The 23,356-nt window shown below is 40.9% G+C and overlaps 1 protein-coding gene across 1 annotated transcript; it reads right to left on the bottom strand.

Moving 5' to 3' along the window:
- Positions 1–3,365: 3,365 nt before the first annotated feature.
- cdx1b (caudal type homeobox 1 b) lies at positions 3,366–9,981 on the bottom strand. The gene is made up of 3 exons (XM_021591559.2): positions 9,424–9,981; positions 4,319–4,467; positions 3,366–4,100 (listed from the first exon to the last, which is right to left on the bottom strand). Exons 1-3 carry the CDS (start codon positions 9,839–9,841, stop codon positions 3,918–3,920), a joined length of 750 nt encoding a protein of 249 aa, XP_021447234.1. The 5' UTR covers positions 9,842–9,981; the 3' UTR covers positions 3,366–3,917.
- Between the last annotated feature and the right edge of the window lie 13,375 nt (positions 9,982–23,356).

Genomic DNA, 23,356 nt, shown 5'->3' with positions numbered 1-23,356 from the left:
GAAGGGTGGGTATGATGTCACAGGGCTGTTATAACAGGTAGATAGGTAGACATGATGTCACAGTGGTCGTTATAACAGCTAGAGAGGTAGACATGATGTCACAGGGCTGTTATAACTGGTAGAGAGGTGAACATTCTGTCACAGGGCTGTTATAACAGGTAGAAGGATAGACATGATATTAAAACTGCTCAATTCTCCTGAAGCCACTCCTTATCGCTCCTTATCCCGCCACTCACTTTTACTGTGCAAACAGTCATGGCTTCTAGATGAGGTGTCTCTTGCCCTGTCTGTCTCATTGTCTCTGGCCCTGTCTGTCTCGTTGTCTCTGGCCCTGTCTGTCTCATTGTCTCTGGCCCTGTCTGTCTCATTGTCTCTGGCCCTGTCTGTCTCATTGTCTCTGGCCCTGTCTGTCTCGTTGTCTCTGGCCCTGTCTGTCTCATTGTCTCTGGCCCTGTCTGTCTCATTGTCTCTGGCCCTGTCTGTCTCGTTGTCTCTGGCCCTGTCTGTCTCGTTGTCGCTGGCCCTGTCTGTCTCATTGTCTCTGGCCCTGTCTGTCCCAATGTCTCTGGCCCTGTCTGTCTCATTGTCTCTGGCCCTGTCTGTCTCATTGTCTCTGGCCCTGTCTGTCTCATTGTCTCTGGCCCTGTCTGTCTCATTGTCTCTGGCCCTGTCTGTCTCATTGTCTTTGGCCCTGGCCCTGTCTGTCTCATTGTCTCTGGCCCTGTCTGTCTCATTGTCTCTGGCCCTGTCTGTCTCATTGTCTTTGGCCCTGGCCCTGTCTGTCTCATTGTCTCTGGCCCTGTCTGTCTCATTGTCTCTGGCCCTGTCTGTCTCAGTGTCTTTGGCCCTGTCTGTCTCGTTGTCTCTGGCCCTGTCTGTCCCATTGTCTCTGGCCCAGTCTGTCCCATTGTCTCTGGCCCTGTCTGTCTCATTGTCTCTGGCCCTGTCAGTCTCATTGTTTTTGGCCCTGTCTGTCTCATTGTCTCTGGCCCTGTCTGTCTCATTGTCTTGGCCCTGTCTGTCTCATTGTTTTTGGCCCTGTCTGTCTCATTTTCTCTGGCCCTGTCTGTCTCATTGTCTCTGGCCCTGTCTGTCTCATTGTCTCTGGCCCTGTCTGTCCCATTGTCTCTGGCCCTGTCTGTCTCATTGTCTTTGGCCCTGTCTGTCTCATTGTCTCTGGCCCTGTCTGTCTCATTGTCTCTGGCCCTGTCTGTCTCGTTGTCTCTGGCCCTGTCTGTCTCATTGTCTCTGGCCCTGTCTGTCTCGTTGTGTCTGGCCCTGTCTTTCTCATTGTCTCTGGCCCTGTCTGTCCCATTGTCTCTGGCCCAGTCTGTCCCATTGTCTCTTGCCCTGTCTGTCTCATTGTCTCTGGCCCTGTCTGTCTCATTGTCTCTGGCCCTGTCTGTCTCATTGTCTCTGGCCCTGTCTGTCCCATTGTCTCTGACCCTGTCTGTCTCATTGTCTCTGGCCTTGTCTGTCTCATTGTCTCTAGCCCTGTCTGTCTCATTGTCTCTGGCCCTGTCTGTCTCATTGTCTCTGGCCCTGTCTGTCTCATTGTCTCTGGCCCTGTCTATATCATGTCTGTCTCATTGTCTCTGGCCCTGTCTGTCTCGTTGTCTCTGGCCCTGTCTGTCTCGTTGTCTCTGGCCCTGTCTGTCTCATTGTTTTTGGCCCTGTCTGTCTCATTTTCTCTGGCCCTGTCTGTCTCATTGTCTCTGGCCCTGTCTGTCTCATTGTCTCTGGCCCTGTCTGTCCCATTGTCTCTGGCCCTGTCTGTCTCATTGTCTTTGGCCCTGTCTGTCTCATTGTTTTTGGCCCTGTCTGTCTCATTGTCACTTTCATTCACTGCACCACTTTTTAATGTCTCCTCTAACCTGATGCTTTTCAAAGCCCCACACGACGATGATACAAAATAATACATACAAGACCAAACACAAAGATTACGTACATACTTTTCTTTAACGTTCTCAAATGATATTGATTCCGAGATGAAGTGCCATCTGAAATCATATTTCTTCAACCATGTTAATCCCAGAAATTCCTGTATGTTCACAGTTGTCACTTTAGTGCCTCTAAAAAGCATATGTCGTGAGCAGTTAGCTTATGGTCAAACTGACTTAGCCTTGTAAAACATGAAAGTATTTTAAAATGATGTCATCCTAAATGTGTGACAGATGGTCGTGTTGTAGATGATTTTAAAATGATGTCATCCTAAATGTGTGAGCGATGGTCACGTTGTAGATGATTTTAAAATGATGTCATCCTAAATGTGTGACAGATGGTCACGTTGTAGATGATTTTAAAATGATGTCATCCTAAATGTGTGACAGATGGTCACGTTGTAGATGATTTTAAAATGATGTCATCCTAAATGTGTGACAGATGGTCACGTTGTAGATGATTTTAAAATGATGTCATCCTAAATGTGTGACAGATGGTCACGTTGTAGATGATTTTAAAATTATGTCATCCTAAATGTGTGACAGATGGTCACGTTGTAGATGATTTTAAAATGATGTCATCCTAAATGTGTGACAGATGGTCACGTTGTAGATGATTTTAAAATGATGTCATCCTAAATGTGTGACAGATGGTCACGTTGTAGATGATTTTAAAATTATGTCATCCTAAATGTGTGACAGATGGTCACGTTGTAGATGATTTTAAAATGATGTCATCCTAAATGTGTGACAGATCGTCACGTTGTAGATTATTTTAAAATGATGTAATCCTAAATGTGTGACAGATGGTCACGTTGTAGATGATTTTAAAATGATGTCATCCTAAATGTGTGACAGATGGTCACGTTGTAGATGATTTTAAAATGATGTCATCCTAAATGTGTGACAGATGGTCACGTTGTAGATGATTTTAAAATGATGTCATCCTAAATGTGTGACAGATGGTCACGTTGTAGATGATTTTAAAATGATGTCATCCTAAATGTGTGACAGATGGTCACGTTGTAGATGATTTTAAAATGATGTCATCCTAAATGTGTGACAGATGGTCACGTTGTAGATGATTTTAAAATGATGTCATCCTAAATGTGTGACAGATGGTCACGTTGTAGATGATTTTAAAATGATGTCATCCTAAATGTGTGACAGATGGTCACGTTGTAGATGATTTTAAAATGATGTCATCCTAAATGTGTGACAGATGGTCACGTTGTAGATGATTTTAAAATGATGTCATCCTAAATGTGTGACAGATGGTCACGTTGTAGATGATTTTAAAACGATGTCATCCTAAATGTGTGACAGATCGTCATGTTGTAAAACGTTTTAGGAAAATATATTCAGTTTGAAGATGCGCTCCAACAATCTTCCATTTCCCTACTATAAAAGAATGAGCTCAAGAGGTTACAATAAAGCTTTTAATACAAATTACTTTGAAAATATACACGTATTATTATTATTATTGCGTGGGATCAGAACCATTTCCAGGTATTTCCAGTACAATAGAAGCCATGATAACAGTAAAAGACAACAGTTTAATATTTATATATATTTAAAGCTTTTCTCTTTCTCAGTTCTTTGTCTCTCTTTCACAAGACGGACCAACATGAACATGTGCACAGCGGGTGGCCGTCCTACCGCCTCTGACCACAGAACATGGGCCTTCATTTTCTATCCATTTCCCGATGATTCCACGTGGAATCACCACCGTTTGTCGAAACCCCCAGCACGTAATCTATTGCGCACAGCCAACGTTCGTGTTGGTCTGTCTTGTCCTTTTCCAAAAACAAAAGCGCAGGAAACAGCAGCCAGTCTTTTACATATATTTTTTCTCTGTAGGTTTTGACCCCTGCATGTGCCTTGTCCCCATGTTACTCAAGCTGTTGACTGGGGTCTCTATTGCAGGTTAGATATGGCCCAAAGTCTTCTTCTTTTCTTCACGTCAGACCTTCGTCCTCAGTATTCTTCTTTGATAGTCATTTGTAGGGATGAAGACACTAGGCCACCACTGCTGCTGGTCACCATGGCAACATTGCTGGGTGGAGTAGGTGTTGTTGTGGACGCTGCCTGAGGCTGTTGCATCTTCTTCTTGTTCACTTTCCTCTCTTTGGCACGCCGATTCTGAAACCAGATTTTCACCTGTGGAATAAACAAAAGATTGGAGATAAGTGCTCTGTGGATAGTCTACTAAAAGGGAGAGAGAGAGAGGGAGAGAGAGAGAGAGAGAGAGAGAGAGAGAGAGAGAGAGAGAGAGAGAGAGAGAGAGGGAGAGAGAGAGAGAGAGGGAGAGAGAGGGAGAGAGAGAGAGAGAGAGAGCGAGGGAGAGAGAGAGACTGCCTGCTGTGGTGTTGTCTGACCTGTCGTTCTGAGAGGCAGAGAGAGGTGGCCAACTCTGCTTTCCTCCTGATGGTAATGTAGCGGCTATAGTGAAACTCCTTCTCCAGCTCCAAGCGCTGGTGATCTGTGTACACCACCCGGTACTTGTCTTTCGTTCGTGTCTTACCACCTGCAACAGAGTTACAGTATGGTCATCACTCAACCTTCATATTGTGTGTGTAACGTAGAGATTTAAAAAAAAAAAAACTTCTATGTTTATTTGAACTTTAACAGACGTTATGTTAATAGAATGTCTACCCTGTCCATATTGTTTGCCATTCAAATCTGTAGCAAAAACTAACTGAACAGACATTTGCATAAGATTGAGATGTGATTCTCAGTAGGGCTTCACCTGCATTGGTCATAATGGGAGGACGACTGGGTTAATGCTACAATCAGATTTCACATTAACTTACATGCCGTAAATAACCGATATTAGATGAGTAAATAAAGAGGAGACAGACATCTGTGAAAATGTGGTTTCTGCTTCATTTCATACATGAAACCTCTCACTAAAACACACACAGATGAACTAGCAAAGCTCTGAGATCAGCTTGTCTTTTTAATTAGGTACCGTAAATCAAAAGTCACTTCATTCTGTCCATAGTGAACGAGGGACCTAAGTGCAGCAGCAGCAACCAAGTTAAAGATTAAAATGTGTGAGCTGAGAGGGGGAGGGGCCTGCCTGTAAAGGCGCCAGGCCCGGCCTGATGACCAGAGAGTTATCCAGACCATTAGGCTGTTGAAACACAGAACACACCCTCCTGCTCCCATCGACCCTTAATTGATTCTCTTCACCTCCTGATTCATAATAGCTACCTCTTCTCTGATGACCGTTGTTTTCTAATTACCATGTTGACACAGACGGACCACTCCCAAGCGGACGGCGTCTGAGGTGCATGGTGCATGTCTACGGGGGTATTGACCCATACAATCTCCATACTGCGTTAATGAAACACTGTACTGATTGGAGTGGCTCCCATCACTAGCGACAACAGGGTTTGCGTCACGAGGCTTCCAAGGGGCAAACTGAGACTGCACATAAGCATTTAATCTGAATGGCAGGTGTCAAAGCATCCAAAAAATATATATAATAATTAATGTAGAGGACCCGGAAATATTCAACAATAGTCTCCCTTGCTGGAACCATCAACAAAAATACCAGAGCATTCAAGAACCCATGACGTGAATCCAAACGTGAAAAGTTTTAAGAAGTGGGAATGTTTACTTTGTATAAGTAGAGAATGCGGTTGACACACAATCTGCAGCACTGCACTTGTGTACCGATGTCACTGATGGCTGCTAAGATAAAATGGTTTAGCGGTGGAGGTTAATGAGACGTTCATGAGAATGAATGGTCAGCTGGCTGATATGATAAAATGGTTTAGAGGTGGAGGTTAATGAGACGTTCATGAGAATGAATGGTCAGCTGGCTGATGTGATAAAATGGTTTAGCGGTTGAGGTTAATGAGACGTTCATGAGAATGAATGGTCAGCTGGCTGATATGATAAAATGGTTTAGAGGTGGAGGTTAATGAGACGTTCATGAGAATGAATGGTCAGCTGGCTGATATGATAAAATGGTTTAGCGGTGGAGGTTAATGAGACGTTCATGAGAATGAATGGTCAGCTGGCTGATATGATAAAATGGTTTAGCGGTGGAGGTTAATGACACGTTCATGAGAATGAATGGTCAGCTGGCTGATATGATAAAATGGCTTAGCGGTGGAGGTTAATGAGACGTTCATGAGAATGAATGGTCAGCTGGCTGATATGATAAAGTGACATGGCTCTTGTCTAGAGTTAATCGCTAACATGGACCATAAAACTCCTCGTCTGGGACAACCAGATAACCGCATGAACTGGAACGATACATGTGGGTTAAACATGTATTTTTGAACCGGCCCGGGCCCATTAGGTGCAGTGAAATGGACATTTATGGCAGCCGCAAGTCTGTGCTCCTGCTGCCTCTGTTAATCATAAGTGGTCCCAGGCACTGACTACAACTTGATTTCTGGTAGGTTTTCTATACAAAGAGAAAAGCGTTTTACAGTGCATTCGGAAAGTATTAAGACCCCTTGACTTTTTTCACATTTTGTTACGTTACAGCCTTGTTCTAAAAATATATTCACTATTTGTTTTCCTTGTCAATCTAACACAATACCACATGATGACAAAACAAAAAACTTTTTTGAATTTTCAGTAAATTTATAAAAAATGTAAAAAGATACCTTATTTACATAAGTATTCAGACCCTTTGCTATGAGACCCTTTGCTCAGGTGCATCCTGTTTCCATTAATCATCCTTGAGATGTTTCTACAATTTGATTGGTAACTTCAATTGATTGGACACGATTTGGAAACACACCTGTCTATATAAGGTCCAACAGCTGACAGTGCGTGTCAGAGCAAAAACCAAGCCATGAGGTCAAAGGGATTGTCCGTAGGCACAGATCTGGGGAAGGGTACCATAACATTTCTGCAGCATTGAAGGTCCCCAAGAACACAGTGGCCTCCATAATTATTAAATTGAAGAAGTTTGGAACCACCAAGACTCTTCCAAGAGCCGGCCAAACTGAGCAATCAGGGGAGAAGGGCCTTGGTCAGGGAGGTGACCAAGAACCCGATGGTCACTCTGACAGAGCTCCAGAGTTCCTCTGTGTAGATGGGAGAACCTTGCAGAAGGACAGCCATCTCTGCAGCACTCCACCAATCAGGCCTTTACGGTAGAGTGGCCAGACGGAAGCTACACATCAGTAAAAGGCACATGACAGCCCGCTTGGAGTTTGCCTTCCAACCTTCCGGTTATTAGTCCAATACTCTAACCACTAGGCTACCCTGCCGCCCCTGAACCTCATCACACAGTCAAGACACTGCAGGAGTGGCTTCCGGACAAGTCTCTGACCAGAAAATAGCTGTGCAGTGACGCTCCCCATCCAACCTGACAGAGCTTGAGAGGATCTTCAGAGAAGAATGGGAGAAACTCCCCAAATACAGGTGTGCCGAGTTTGTAGCATCATACCCAATAATATAAAAGGCTGTAATCGCTGCCAACGGTGCTTCAACAATGTACCGAGTAAAGGGTCTGAATACTTATGTAAATGTGACACTTCAACAACAACAAAATGTATACATTTGCAAACATTTCTAAAAAACAGTTTTTGCTTTAACATTATGGGGTATTAGATTGATGAGGAAAAAAATATTGAATCTATTTTAGAATAAGGCTGTAATGTAACAAAATGTGGAAAAAGTCATGGGGGTCTGAATACTTTTCGATTGCACCGTATAGCCATCTCACTCTTTGGCACTAGGGTAGCCAGTTTGGTCTAGGATTCACATGCCTCCAAACTGCATGCTTGCAAATTCAGTACCGGTTATTTAGAGATCATCGGTGAGACCTGGAGGAGCTGGTGTGTAGGCTCCTGTGATACAGGCCTGCTTGCTTGAACTGATGACATACGTATGTCCAAAATGTCAATAAAACCAAGATGTTGGGACATGTGTAGGCCTTTTGAGGATCTCAGATAGAGGCCTTGTGTCAAACTCATTCCACGGAGGGCCAAGTGTCTGCGGGTTTTCGCTCCTCCCTTGTACTTGATTGATGAAATAAGGTCACTGATTAGTAAGGAACTCCCCTCACCTGGTTGTCTAGGTCTTGATTGAAAGGGAGAGAAAAAAAACAGCTGACACTAGGCCCTCAGTGGAATGAGTTTGACATCCCTGCCTTAGAGCAGTGGAACTGAGTTGAAGACCCCAGAGTTGAGTATGAGGGCGTAGAGGATCAAACTTAAATACAGGCATATACAGCAAGTGAGTTAATAAATCTGTAGGAACAGTACACCAATGTGCTTCCATGCCCATTCAATTGAATTCAGTAAAATATGTATTTTCATAAATGTCATGTCATATGATGTCAATGACGTATTATATCAGCAGGCCATTATGGCGCATAAGGAAGGTCTAGTGTAGGACAAGCGTGAACAAAGCGAGCGACATCAAAGTAAATCGACAACAAGAACTCCTGCCAAGAGACATAATGGCTAAAAAAGAATTACAACATAGCGAACCATTCTAGAGCCCTACGACATACAAGACGACAACCAACGGCCTAATTTGCATAACAAGATATTCAAAACCCCAGACGGTTTCTTTCATCTGATCACTTCCAGGTTAAGCCGTCTCAACTGACTAGAGAATTCTTATTGATATTATGAAACAATCCTGTAACATGTATCGGGGGACGAGGGATTGCTCACATAATAGGAGGAACATAATAACAGAATTGTGAAGTCTATAAGCTACACCAGACAAAATCAAAGATGAATTCGAAGATGATCATAAATATGGTAATAAAGTCATTTATATAGCCTAGACTATATTATGACTGTTATAAGCTATACTAGCCTATTACTTTTTACTGCACGATGATAGGCAATTATAATCATAAGCATAATCATTGAACACTTAATGTAATGCAATTAAATTGCATACCCTGGTTTACCCTCGACTTGTATAATACATTACATAGGCCATATTATAACCATAAAACTCACGAGATAATACCACTAATTTATGACGGCATGTGAGGTGTGATTCATGAGTTCACAAAATAATAGTGAGCATGAGAGGACCAACTAGGCTGATGGCCGCGCAAGATAACGTTTATGTCAGTAAACAATATGCAATGTCAAATACCTTGATGGGATTGAACAAATACTAACGAATGAATCAGCTATGAACAACCAAGCGACAGCCAGGTAACCTGGTATTCCTTCTTTCTGAGTTGAATCATGAATTCGTCTCTGAATTCAGTGAACAGGTGCACGCATTTGGAAGCGCAGTTGTTCTGGGTGAGCTTTTACCTCTCAAGACTGCGTACAGCCTACAGTATTTAAGTATCTGTGGTTTCAGAAAAAATGGACCAAAGACACTGAATTTGACACATTATTTCATATAAGTGCGTGCTTTGCTACAGGTACGTTTAATTTAATACATCTTTTATCATTTACGCTTTATTTTCTATGGTCTTATGGACAACAACATTATACACTCCTTGATTACAAAGATGTATGAAATAACCTACCTAAATTTGCCGGTGGCGCGCTCCGCCTCATCCAATCATAAGGGTTTCTGCGCTGAGAAATGGGAGAGAGCTGACCTACAGATGAGTTGATAGACGACGGGAGAAGCCCGGGTTGTGGGACTGGAGAGAACTCTGGGGGGCTATAGCCAATTGCTCCCGGATTCGATGTGGACGGTCCTGTACCTGGCCCATAGGGCGACCAGTCTTCCCGGGTCGGAGGTGCGTAAACGGGGTTCCAGGCCCCAGTCTGGCTGTGGTGGGGGTCATTGTTAATCCCAGGAACTTGATGGTATCCGCTGAAATCCGAATACTGCGGAGGTGCGGGAACAAAGTTCTGATGGTTCAAGTTTAGGCTGGGATGTCGCACTGAATTTGGGTACATGCTGGTGTCCTTCTCCAAAAGATAACTCACATACATATTCCCGAATGGTAACTCCTGCGCATAGTGTGCGTCCAGTGCGTTACTCTTGCCTCCTCTTCCCCGGGTTTCTGTTTAACCAAAGGCCTCCTCCACCTGGCTGTTCCACCTATACTCTTTAACTTATTGTTTGCTAGACACGCTGCCGGTTAGGAGTTGTCGCGCTGACGTCAACATTTTATAGCCCTCATCTCCCTCCCTCGCCTTATCCCATCAGGGTGGATTTGCATTAGAGAAGGCCCTGCATTTCAAAGGGAGCCGAGCACCAGCATCAAAGCCGTCCTGGGCGTCTAGAAGAATGCTACAAATCGCACAGGAGAAACTAACATGAGTTCATGTTGATTTTCTCAACGGGAGAACCTGCTACTGCCGTGTCCGCATAACTTGTGGAATAAAATGGGGAAGGGTCGAGGAACGTGGTAGAGAGCCCTGGAGTGGCCATGGCCTTTTTCAAATGAACAGATAGCATAAAATCATGTTGTGCATATACATGTGCCCCAATAAATCCTTATTAAATGTAATACTGCCCTCTTTAAAATACCTATATTTCCTTAGATACATTATGTCTTTGTCCTCTTCAAAATTCCTCATGCCTTTACTTGTTTTGTGTGATATAATCTTTATAGTATTAGTCATATATATTTATCTTTATTTCAAGAGTTTACCTATATTTTACTCTCCCACTGCAGTTAGACATATTTCAGATGACCTTAAATTCAAACTTACTTGTAGGATTATATAAAACATGGAATTGGCCTGCTTCTTTGGGGTTAAGTAATCTAGGCCTATTTTTTTCTGTGCTGGGCTGAAACAGACAGCGCGGCTCCACGGCTGTATTGAGGGGAATTTCAAACAGATCTCCGAGGTGATATGTCGGTCTAGTATCGTGCTCACCTTTTCACGACATTCTCTGTAAGGCCCCAATCTGAGAGGGTGTTGGCTGGGGGTTCTAAACCAGGAGGAAGTGGCTCGTGGGATATTTCGAATGTTAATACAACTCATTGCCCTCTCGATGCCCCCAGTTTATGCCTCTCCGCTGTTAGTCATCTTTCTCTTGTGCTTTAGAAACGGAATTGAACCAGTCGGATGAAGAAACATTGCAAGTTTTTAGCCAGGTTTAATGAGGGTCACACAATTAACATAGACTTTGTGTCTAAATTTCGATACCATTGAAATACATTGAATTTAAAACGAAAAAAGACTTCATAGCCAACTCCCACAGTCAAATCATACAGTTGATTTTGTAGCCTAAACTTCGAATAATTAAAGAGAACATTAAATGGTCCATGCAGGTCATTGTAATTGATTCAGACCTTACTGTTCATGTTGTTCAAATAATTACTAACGAAATAGAACATAATATTTCAAGTTTTCTTTACATTTTCTATTATTTATTTATATCTAGAATTAAGTTTGTATGGGCCATTTCATTGAGTTATCTGATATTACAAAATATAATATAATTTTTTTTTTCTTTAGATAAAGTATTTAAATAATAACGTTTTTAGGTAAATTATTCAAAAAATGTAAATAACTAAAGCTATTTAGAAAATAGCTATTTATTAAAAAACGTAATTTATGATTGATTAAGGAGATTCCACGTATTATGTCATATGTCACTTTACTTTATATCCTACCATAAAACAGATGTGTATAAAAACAGCTTCAACAGGTATAAATACTACAAACCAGAATAATTATGTCATCAAATAATTAGAATGATAACAATATAGTAATAATTAATTAATTCAATGTATTTCAGTTCAGGTGACAGTTTTTATCATTCTGTCAGTATCACCCGAAAAGTAGGCCTACCTACCTTTAATTTAATATAATATAATGTAGGCTATTTATATCACACTTTGTGGCAGTTTAACATCCAACACTAGTCATTTTGAAACAGTTTAATTAACATCCAACACTAGTCATTTTGAAACAGTTTAACATCCAACACTAGTCATTTTGAAACAGTTTAACATCAGGCACTAGTCATTTTGAAACAGTTTAACATCAGGCACTAGTCATTTTGAAACAGTTTAATTAACATCCAACACTAGTCATTTTGAAACAGTTTAACATCCAACACTAGTCATTTTGAAACAGTTTAACATCAGGCACTAGTCATTTTGAAACAGTTTAACATTCAACACTAGTCATTTTGAAACAGTTTAACATCCAACACTAGTCATTTTGAAACAGTTTAACATCCAACACTAGTCATTTTGAAACAGTTTAACATCAGGCACTAGTCATTTTGAAACAGTTTAACATTCAACACTAGTCATTTTGAAACAGTTTAACATCAGGCACTAGTCATTTTGAAACAGTTTAACATCCAACACTAGTCATTTTGAAACAGTTTAACATCAGGCACTAGTCATTTTGAAACAGTTTAACATTCAACACTAGTCATTTTGAAACAGTTTAACATCAGGCACTAGTCATTTTGAAACAGTTTAACATCAGGCACTAGTCATTTTGAAACAGTTTAATTAACATCCAACACTAGTCATTTTGAAACAGTTTAACATTCAACACTAGTCATTTTGAAACAGTTTAACATCAGGCACTAGTCATTTTGAAACAGTTTAACATCCAACACTAGTCATTTTGAAACAGTTTAACATCAGGCACTAGTCATTTTGAAACAGTTTAACATTCAACACTAGTCATTTTGAAACAGTTTAACATCCAACACTAGTCATTTTGAAACAGTTTAACATTCAACACTAGTCATTTTGAAACAGTTTAACATCAGGCACTAGTCATTTTGAAACAGTTTAACATCCAACACTAGTCATTTTGAAACAGTTTAACATCAGGCACTAGTCATTTTGAAACAGTTTAACATCCAACACTAGTCATTTTGAAACAGTTTAACATCCAACACTAGTCATTTTGAAACAGTTTAACATCAGGCACTAGTCATTTTGAAACAGTTTAACATCAGGCACTAGTCATTTTGAAACAGTTTAACATCAGGCACTAGTCATTTTGAAACAGTTTAACATCCAACACTAGTCATTTTGAAACAGTTTAACATCAGGCACTAGTCATTTTGAAACAGTTTAACATCCAACACTAGTAATTTTGAAACAGTTTAATTAACATCCAACACTAGTCATTTTGAAACAGTTTAATTAACATCCAACACTAGTCATTTTGAAACAGTTTAATTAACATCCAACACTAGTCATTTTGAAACAGTTTAACATTCAACACTAGTCATTTTGAAACAGTTTAACATCAGGCACTAGTCATTTTGAAACAGTTTAATTAACATCCAACACTAGTCATTTTGAAACAGTTTAACATCCAACACTAGTCATTTTGAAACAGTTTAACATCAGGCACTAGTCATTTTGAAACAGTTTAATTAACATCCAACACTAGTCATTTTGAAACAGTTTAACATCAGGCACTAGTCATTTTGAAACAGTTTAACATCAGGCACTAGTCATTTTGAAACAGTTTAATTAACATCCAACACTAGTCATTTTGAAACAGTTTAACATCCAACACTAGTCATTTTGAAACAGTTTAACATCAGGCACTAGTCATTTTGAAACAGTTTAACATTCAACACTAGTCATTTTGAAACAGTTTAATTAACATCCAACACTAGTCATTTTGAAACAGTTTAACATCCAACACTAGTCATTTTGAAACAGTTTAACATCAGGCACTAGTCATTTTGAAACAGTTTAACATTCAACACTAGTCATTTTGAAACAGTTTAACATCAGGCACTAGTCATTTTGAAACAGTTTAACATCCAACACTAGTCATTTTGAAACAGTTTAACATCAGGCACTAGTCATTTTGAAACAGTTTAACATTCAACACTAGTCATTTTGAAACAGTTTAACATCAGGCACTAGTCATTTTGAAACAGTTTAACATCAGGCACTAGTCATTTTGAAACAGTTTAATTAACATCCAACACTAGTCATTTTGAAACAGTTTAACATTCAACACTAGTCATTTTGAAACAGTTTAACATCAGGCACTAGTCATTTTGAAACAGTTTAACATCCAACACTAGTCATTTTGAAACAGTTTAACATCAGGCACTAGTCATTTTGAAACAGTTTAACATTCAACACTAGTCATTTTGAAACAGTTTAACATCCAACACTAGTCATTTTGAAACAGTTTAACATTCAACACTAGTCATTTTGAAACAGTTTAACATCAGGCACTAGTCATTTTGAAACAGTTTAACATCCAACACTAGTCATTTTGAAACAGTTTAACATCAGGCACTAGTCATTTTGAAACAGTTTAACATCCAACACTAGTCATTTTGAAACAGTTTAACATCCAACACTAGTCATTTTGAAACAGTTTAACATCAGGCACTAGTCATTTTGAAACAGTTTAACATCAGGCACTAGTCATTTTGAAACAGTTTAACATCAGGCACTAGTCATTTTGAAACAGTTTAACATCCAACACTAGTCATTTTGAAACAGTTTAACATCAGGCACTAGTCATTTTGAAACAGTTTAACATCCAACACTAGTAATTTTGAAACAGTTTAATTAACATCCAACACTAGTCATTTTGAAACAGTTTAATTAACATCCAACACTAGTCATTTTGAAACAGTTTAATTAACATCCAACACTAGTCATTTTGAAACAGTTTAACATTCAACACTAGTCATTTTGAAACAGTTTAACATCAGGCACTAGTCATTTTGAAACAGTTTAATTAACATCCAACACTAGTCATTTTGAAACAGTTTAACATCCAACACTAGTCATTTTGAAACAGTTTAACATCAGGCACTAGTCATTTTGAAACAGTTTAATTAACATCCAACACTAGTCATTTTGAAACAGTTTAACATCCAACACTAGTCATTTTGAAACAGTTTAACATCAGGCACTAGTCATTTTGAAACAGTTTCATTAACATCCAACACTAGTCATTTTGAAACAGTTTAACATCCAACACTAGTCATTTTGAAACAGTTTAACATCCAACACTAGTCATTTTGAAACAGTTTAATTAACATCCAACACTAGTCATTTTGAAACAGTTTAACATCCAACACTAGTCATTTTGAAACAGTTTCATTAACATCCAACACTAGTCATTTTGAAACAGTTTAACATCCAACACTAGTCATTTTGAAACAGTTTAATTAACATCCAACACTAGTCATTTTGAAACAGTTTAACATCCAACACTAGTCATTTTGAAACAGTTTAACATCCAACACTAGTCATTTTGAAACAGTTTAACATCCAACACTAGTCATTTTGAAACAGTTTAACATCCAACACTAGTCATTTTGAAACAGTTTAACATCCAACACTAGTCATTTTGAAACAGTTTAACATCCAACACTAGTCATTTTGAAACAGTTTAACATCCAACACTAGTCATTTTGAAACAGTTTAACATCAGGCACTAGTCATTTTGAAACAGTTTAATTAACATCCAACACTAGTCATTTTGAAACAGTTTAACATCCAACACTAGTCATTTTGAAACAGTTTAACATCCAACACTAGTCATTTTGAAACAGTTTAACATCCAACACTAGTCATTTTGAAACAGTTTAACATCCAACACTAGTCATTTTGAAACAGTTTAACATCCAACACTAGTCATTTTGAAACAGTTTAACATCAGGCACTAGTCATTTTGAAACAGTTTAATTAACATCCAACACTAGTCATTTTGAAACAGTTTCACCAGTTTAGACCAGTTAATGTTCTGATAATAATCTGACAATAATCTGTATATGAACAGTGGGAGCCTACTGTGCACTCTGATGAAGCATTGGTGGGGCAGAGTATAGTATAGTATCGTATAGTGTAGTGTAGTATATTATAGTATATTTTATTATAGTATTGTATGTTAAATTATAGTATAGTGTAGTGTATTATAGTATAGAATGTTATAGCATGTTAAATTATAGTGTAGTGTAGTATAGTATATTATATATATTGTACAGGATATTATAGTGTAGTATTTCATAATATAGTATATTATAGTGTAGTATATTACAGTATATTATATATAGTATAGTGCTACAGAGACGTTGAGCTCCCCTGTATCTCACAGCAGCAGTCTACTGTTCCCTTCTCTCTCTCTCTGCTCTTTTTCACCTGAGTAGCCGTCTGGGAGCACTGTGTTCTGTGTGGACTGGTGCTGTGTTCACCTGAGCTGTGTGAGAAGGAGGATTGTGCTATGCTGTGAGGTGACCTCTGTCTGGCCTGGACCCTGAGGGGGTTCCTCAACCAGGCTCAGGGCCCCAAGGCACCCTTGTCTGTCTGGCACAGTGTTTGTTGGGCACAATGACCTGAGGAAGATGCTCCCCTCCCTCCCGCCCCTCATGGTAAACATGCATCCCTCTTTGCCAATCTCCCACTGCTTCTCACAAACTAGCAGTCTGCCTGCCTCCCTCTGTGTTTCTGAAATACATTACTGATTTAAAAACATGGTATTGATTTAGATGTATGTTTCATACTTTTTCTTGCTCTGAAATGTTTTTATTGTGAATTTAGATGTAATTTTTTATGGTATTAGAAATGAATAAGAAAAAATTGGAAGAGGTAAGACAAAGTAAAACATTAAGTTCAAAGTAGGACTTGAAAGTGTTAGGTCACACTTCACAACTAGGTGTCACTTCCTGGTCAACATCACAGTGTCATGAAGCCAGTCAGGGGGAATGACCTGTGTGTCATGGAGACAGTGAAGTCCTGGCTGACTGACTGACTGGCTGACTGTTTGGGTGACTGCCTGGCTGACTGGGTGGCCGACTGGCCGACTGACTGGGTAGTTGACTGGCTGACTGGGAAACTGACAGGCTGACTGGCTGGGTGGTTGACTGGCTGACTGACTCACTGACACACTGACTGACTGGGTGACTGGCTGGCTGGCTGACTGACTGGCTGGCTGACTGACTGGCTTGCTGACTGACTGGCTGGCTGGCTGACTGACTGACTGACTGACTGGCTGGCTGACTGGCTGGCTGGCTGACTGACTGGCTGGCTGACTGACTCACTGACACACTGACTGACTGGCTGGCTGGCTGGCTGGCTGACTGACTGGCTGGCTGACTGGCTTGCTGACTGACTGGCTGGCTGGCTGACTGACTGACTGGCTGGCTGACTGACTGGCTTGCTGACTGACTGGCTGGCTGGCTGACTGACTGACTGGCTGGCTGACTGACTGGCTTGCTGACTGGCTGGGTGGTTGACTGGCTGACTGACTCACTGACACACTGACTGACTGGCTGACTGGCTGGCTGGCTGACTGACTGGCTGGCTGACTGACTCACTGACACACTGACTGACTGGCTGGCTGGCTGGCTGGCTGGCTGGCTGACTGACTGGCTGGCTGACTGGCTTGCTGACTGACTGGCTGGCTGGCTGACTGACTGACTGGCTGGCTGACTGACTGGCTTGCTGACTGACTGGCTGGCTGGCTGACTGACTGACTGGCTGGCTGACTGGCTGGCTGGCTGACTGGCTTGCTGACTGGCTGCTGATTCAGCAGTGGGAGAATTCACATTGTATCATGTTTGTAATTCATAATTTGGGCATTTTTCCACATTTAATTCATTCTGAATGGCATACTCCATGACTATTCCAAATAAAATGTAACGCGAGAGAGAGAGAGAGAGAGAGATTAAATGGTTTTAAAATATGAATTTGAGTCCAAGACTGTTATTAGGGACCAGTAACAGTTTATAATTACAATAATCACTCAGATTTGTATTTTTCAATTGTGTGCAAAAGTGTTTTGTACAATGATATTGGTTTAGTTAGGCATGTGACTTTCAGAGCAGTGTTCTCCAAACAAGGGCAATTGTGATTTATTTTATCCACACTTCAAACATTCTGCTGTCAGTTTTACGTTAATCTTTTATCAGCTATTGCTTGGTCCCTCAATTTTAAATGATAATGTCATCACATTTACTAATCTTTTAATTTATAACTATATCCACACAGTTGTAGATGGAGTATTTTATTGTTGTGGTCATAAAAATAGTCTGCGGTCATTATGACCCTATGTGAAGGCTTTATCATGTGAACTGCCCTCTGTCTCCCCACAGTGGCATCATTGAGGAGCACGCCATTCAATTGTGCACATTAAATGGGGTGTATTTATTACACACACGCCGTAGCAAAATGTTTTGCACTGTAGCAACAAATGTAGTGGATTGGACAAATGTAGGTAGTTAACTCCCAATTTTGTTTCGTTTGATTCTGTTAGCTTCCCTTTGGAACGCACTAAGTGTGTGCCCTCAGGCCCGTACTCCATTACCACATACTGTATTTACAACACAAAGCCAATGTGTACGTGTGTGTATAGTGCATATGTTATCATGGTGTGTGTATGCATGTGTCTGCCTCTATGTTTGTGTTGCTTCACTTTGATTTGTATGTCACTACAACATGCTCTGGTACTAGACACATCAAATGGCTTCCAATGTCTTTTCAGGCTTTGAACCATCCAAATGACATGTATCTCTACCACTCCTTATTAAAGTCATACATTACTCTCTGGTTAAACTGGGGGGGGGGGGGGGGGGGACAAAAGTAAGACTAATGTCACCACTATCATTTAAAGGTGCAGTGCAGTCATAAGCGTGATTATCATGTGTTTTATATATATTCCCACACTATGAGATTGGAATAACACTGTGAAATTTGGAAAATTATGATAATGCATCTTTTGTTTATTAAGAGCTGTTTTTCGGTGGGGTTTGTGGACTGCCTGGTGACATCACCAATAACAGAGAGTTTGCCCTCATCTCTGCCAATAACAGCTAGTTTACAGGTTACACATCCCTCCCATTAGGCTCTTCCAATTAGGTCCCTCAGACGACTTCCCGACAGTCCTAACTAAATTATTGCTTAACAAATTGCATTTAGCTAAGAATGATTTAGCAAATTTTTTGTTTATTTTTTTCCCCAAAGAAAACACAGTAAGGTACTTAATTGTTACCTAGCAATGATCTGATCTTGAGATAAAAATGCCTGCTTTGGACCTTTATGCTGGATGACATGTAACATACCCACCATAAAGGCAGCCGTAGAATATGTTGGCCTCTGTCTGCATGCTGAGTAGGGAGGTGACCGTTACCCCCCACACACGGGTCTAAAACTGGTCAGGTCAGCAATCGGGGTCTGCCTCATTTCCTGTCTGTGTGTCCTCCACAGAGCAGAGCCATGACAAACTCTGCTCTGTCGGAGACAGCAGGAACATGCTAACATACTAACCATTACTAACATCTCCAGACAGCAGGAACATGCTAACATACTAACCATTACTAACATCTCCAGACAGCAGGAACATGCTAACATACTAACCATTGCCAACATCTCCAGACAGCAGGAACATGCTAACATACTAACCATTACTAACATCTCCAGACAGCAGTGCTATGGGGGAAATTCCACATGAATATGATCCCATACACAGTACAGGTAAATTAGTTTGAAGTGGACGCTCCAAAAAGTAATAAGTATTGAAGTACTGAATCTAGTGTCACGGTTTCTATTATATTAGCTAACGGAGGAGGGAAAAGACACACACGCACACACGTACTGTGCACACAAACATATGCACACGCCACACACACGCCACACTCGCCACACACACACACACACAGTCTTGTACAGCTAACCTTGTGGGGACACACAATTCAGTCCAATTCAAAATCCTATTTTTCCTAACCCTAACCCGTACTCTTACCCTAACCTTAACCCAAAAACCTAACCTTAACCCTTACCCTAGAACAAACCCTGGCTCCTAACCCTAAACCTAATTCTCTCTCTCTCACACTCACATTCACACACGCGCGCGCACACACACACACACACACACACACACACACACACACACACACACACACACACACACACACACACACACACACACACACACACACACACACACACACACACACACACACACAAAGACATACACACAAAGACATACACAGACACACACTGAACATTTAGACGTTGTCTGTCCAAGGCCAACTTTACAGAGACCAGTTAAATGCCTTCACTGAACCTACCTCCCCTTCGCCCACTTAAAAAAAAAAAAACTCAAGGACGAGGAGAAACTGTTGACCCTAATGGCTTCAAGAAGATTGTTGGATATTGCGGGATTTTTTATGAACGCATAAGAGATTACTTCCCATACACTCTCCTGAGGCACACTCCTGACTGAAGGTTTCTATCCGTATCTCACTGCAGATTGAAGGAGTTCACTCAACATCAACGTTAAGCATTTCTCTCCAACTCAGAAAGGATACAGGAGCACAGGTAGCTATCCTACTGGTCAACAGACAAGACAAAGTGTTGAAAGACGGCCATATTGTCCTTATCATATTTCTTGTTCTCTCTCTTTTTCACATGACACAACAAGGGGGGTTCACGGCTGCTTCTCTCTGTCTGCAACCAGCCCAGACTAGTTTGCAACTGCCAACCCACACATTTGTCTGTGAAACAGTACTGGTTTCTCTGCTTTCGGCATTACAAAATCCCCAACCCGGTGATGGGTGACATGCTATCCACATCCTGATCCGTCTCTCTTGTGGTATTGTCACACTCTGATTTTTTTTTTCTAATAACTTGTCTCTCAGTGCAGCTGGGATACGTATCCTCTGCTGTGCATTTCTATGCCTCAGGCAAGGCAGCTAAATGATAACAGGAGGATTTTGAGAAGACATGAGTAAAATACTCAAACTATTTAAGTTACATTGACAAGATGGTCAAACTTTTTTCCCAAGATGGATGAAAGGAAAACAGCATAAAGTGGGTTGAGAACCACGACAACCACAAATGTCTGTTGAAGAGTTACTGACCCACTATGCATATTACTCCCCTTCTGCAATGGGGGCTGGTCAATAACACATGCTTGGATTTAATTTCAACGCCACAATGGTCAAAGAAAACGTAGATACAGTACGTTACCCTACTGTTGCACAATTCACCATAAGTCACATAGAGCTCATTATATATATTGACTACAGTGGAGGCTCCTCCGAGGAGGAAGGGGAGGACCATCCTCCTCTGTGAATTTCATAAAAATTAAATTGTAAAACATTTAAAAAGTTATCCTTTTAGATAGAACTATACTAAATATAATAACATGTCACCAAATAATTGAAACACATAATTCAAAAACTATTTAGCAAAAAAGGTCTACAGTAGCCTCAACAGTACTCTGTGGGGTAGCACCATGGTGTAGCCGGAGGACAGCTAGCTTCTGTCCTCCTCTGGGTACATTGACTTCAATACAAAACCTAGGAGGCTCATGGTTCTCACCCCCTTCCATAGACTTACACAGTAATTATGACGGAGGACATCCTCCAAACTATCAGAGCTCTTGCAGCAACTGACATGTTGTCCACCCAATCAAATGAACAGAGAATCCATCTAGTACCGAAAGCACAAGCTACAGCTAGCCAGCACTGTAGTGTATAAAATGTGGTGAGTAGAACAAATTAATTTCTTCTAAAATTAAAGAGAGAAATGCTCCTAGGCAAGAGAGAAATAGAGTTTGACATTTTTCTTCACTTTCACTGTCACTTATTTAGCTAGCTAGTTCAGTTACGCAAACACCCGGCTCAAACAGAGGGATGCTATGATAGCTAGCTGGCTATAACAGAGGGATGCTATGATAGCTAGCTGGCTATGACGATCCAACTGGAACTCTTCCAAGTCAAGGTAAGCTTTTGATTTAACTACGTTATTGCCACTGGGGCCCGCCGTGTAACTGCTAACTGACTGTACACTGTAACGTTACTGCATGATTGTAGCGGTTTACTAACGCATTAGTTCTATTAGCTATGCGGACTAGGATGTTACTTTAGCTAATATGGTGACAACGGTGTAGGCTGTGTGTAGCGGTTTGTCTTGGAAAGGTTTTTTCGCCTGGTCACATTCAGCTGATGTGTTGTGCATTGAAGTCCACAATCGAAGGGAAGAGGTGAGCGCATAAATGCGAGAAGGAATACAACGTGGCTGCTATGAACATGAACTGTGTTTACCCGTGATCAGGGGTGTATTCATTCCGCCAATTCTGTTGAATTTTTTTTTCTTAAACGGCAGGAAAATGGAACAAAACGGGGATAAACATACCTGAATTTGTCCAATAGAAACTTTGTTTGCAATTGTTGGACTAATGATTACACCCTTTATCAGCTAGACACAGACAAGAGTGTGAAAGCCGATATTGAATGTCACTGTCTGTCCCCTCAGATTTGTCTCTCGACCTGTGTGCACCTGTAAACGTTCATTCATTCGTAGGCTACGTTGTAGCAACCTCATGATGGGTATAGGGAAAATTTGAGTGCCGTGTAGTAGCCTAAACTTATCGATGTTACGTTGAACTGGGTGAATGGAGTATGAATGACAGTCATCCAATATGCTGTATTATAAATAAGGCCATGCTCCTCCCTCATCTTAAACGGCACTGACCACCACTGATTGACTATTCAACTGCGATTTCAATTGCATAACTGACCAACATTTTATTATTCTGTACACCCTTCTATCTTTACTAGCTACTTACTTTCCTTCACAGGAAGTAACCTCAATGGGAAGGGGGGGGGGGGGGGGGGGGGGGGGGGAGACAAGACTTTACTCAACTAAAAACAATGGCTTAAAATACTATTCTCCCCCAGAACTGGGTATACTGCATTATACACTGTCAAAACATTACTGTAAAAGCACCACCTACACCTTCCTTCAATCCAGACACTGCATGAAAAATGTGTCAAATTAATTAAGGCCTTGTTTGGGTCACAGGTTAACACATGCTCAATACTACAAATGTGCCATACCCCATGTATATATACTGTTCTGAAGTATTCATGGAAATGTTGTGAGGACTCTATGCTGATGAAACTCCCAGTAAATGTGAGCCATGGAATGTTGTCCCGTAAATAGCCTTCTTCACTTCTATTTAGCTTGTGGGAAATGTGCCATACCCCATGAGAAGGTTTGCAGACTGCTATTGAAACAGCATATTCCTAACCTCAGCAAAGCTAAATGTACATGGACTGGAAATGTCCCAGTAATGGAGTCATTGCAGTGCTAGATCGGATACGTGAGTGTAAGCCATATGAAACAGAGGTTCAGTTTCTTTTGCAGCCTCTCCAATAGGAATAACATTAGTGGGTAGGGTGCCACAGGCTCAGCGTCTGTTGGCTGGTTACGTCTGGTGTGTCAATCACTTGCCGCCACACAAGGGAGGCCAGTGTTCCTCATCAGAGAGCAGGCTCGAGCTCTGCCTCCCTCACAATTATAAGAAAACAGCTAGGAGGCTTTTAGCTCAGCCCAGAGAGTTTCAGAAATACAACCATGGTCCAGAGCATTACTGATGGAACAGATGAGGCGATGCCCAGATCAGGCCTGTTAGGAATTCACTCTCATGCTGACTTTCCATAGATAAAGTATCTCTCATTTACAGATGTAGGATCTTAATTTGACCTATATTGTCACAGCAAAATAATCACGTAGCAACAGGATT

This window comes from Oncorhynchus mykiss, chromosome Y (genome assembly GCF_013265735.2).
Source record: "Oncorhynchus mykiss isolate Arlee chromosome Y, USDA_OmykA_1.1, whole genome shotgun sequence".
Lineage (NCBI taxonomy): Eukaryota > Metazoa > Chordata > Actinopteri > Salmoniformes > Salmonidae > Oncorhynchus > Oncorhynchus mykiss.
This window is presented reverse-complemented; position numbering and strand designations above follow the sequence as displayed.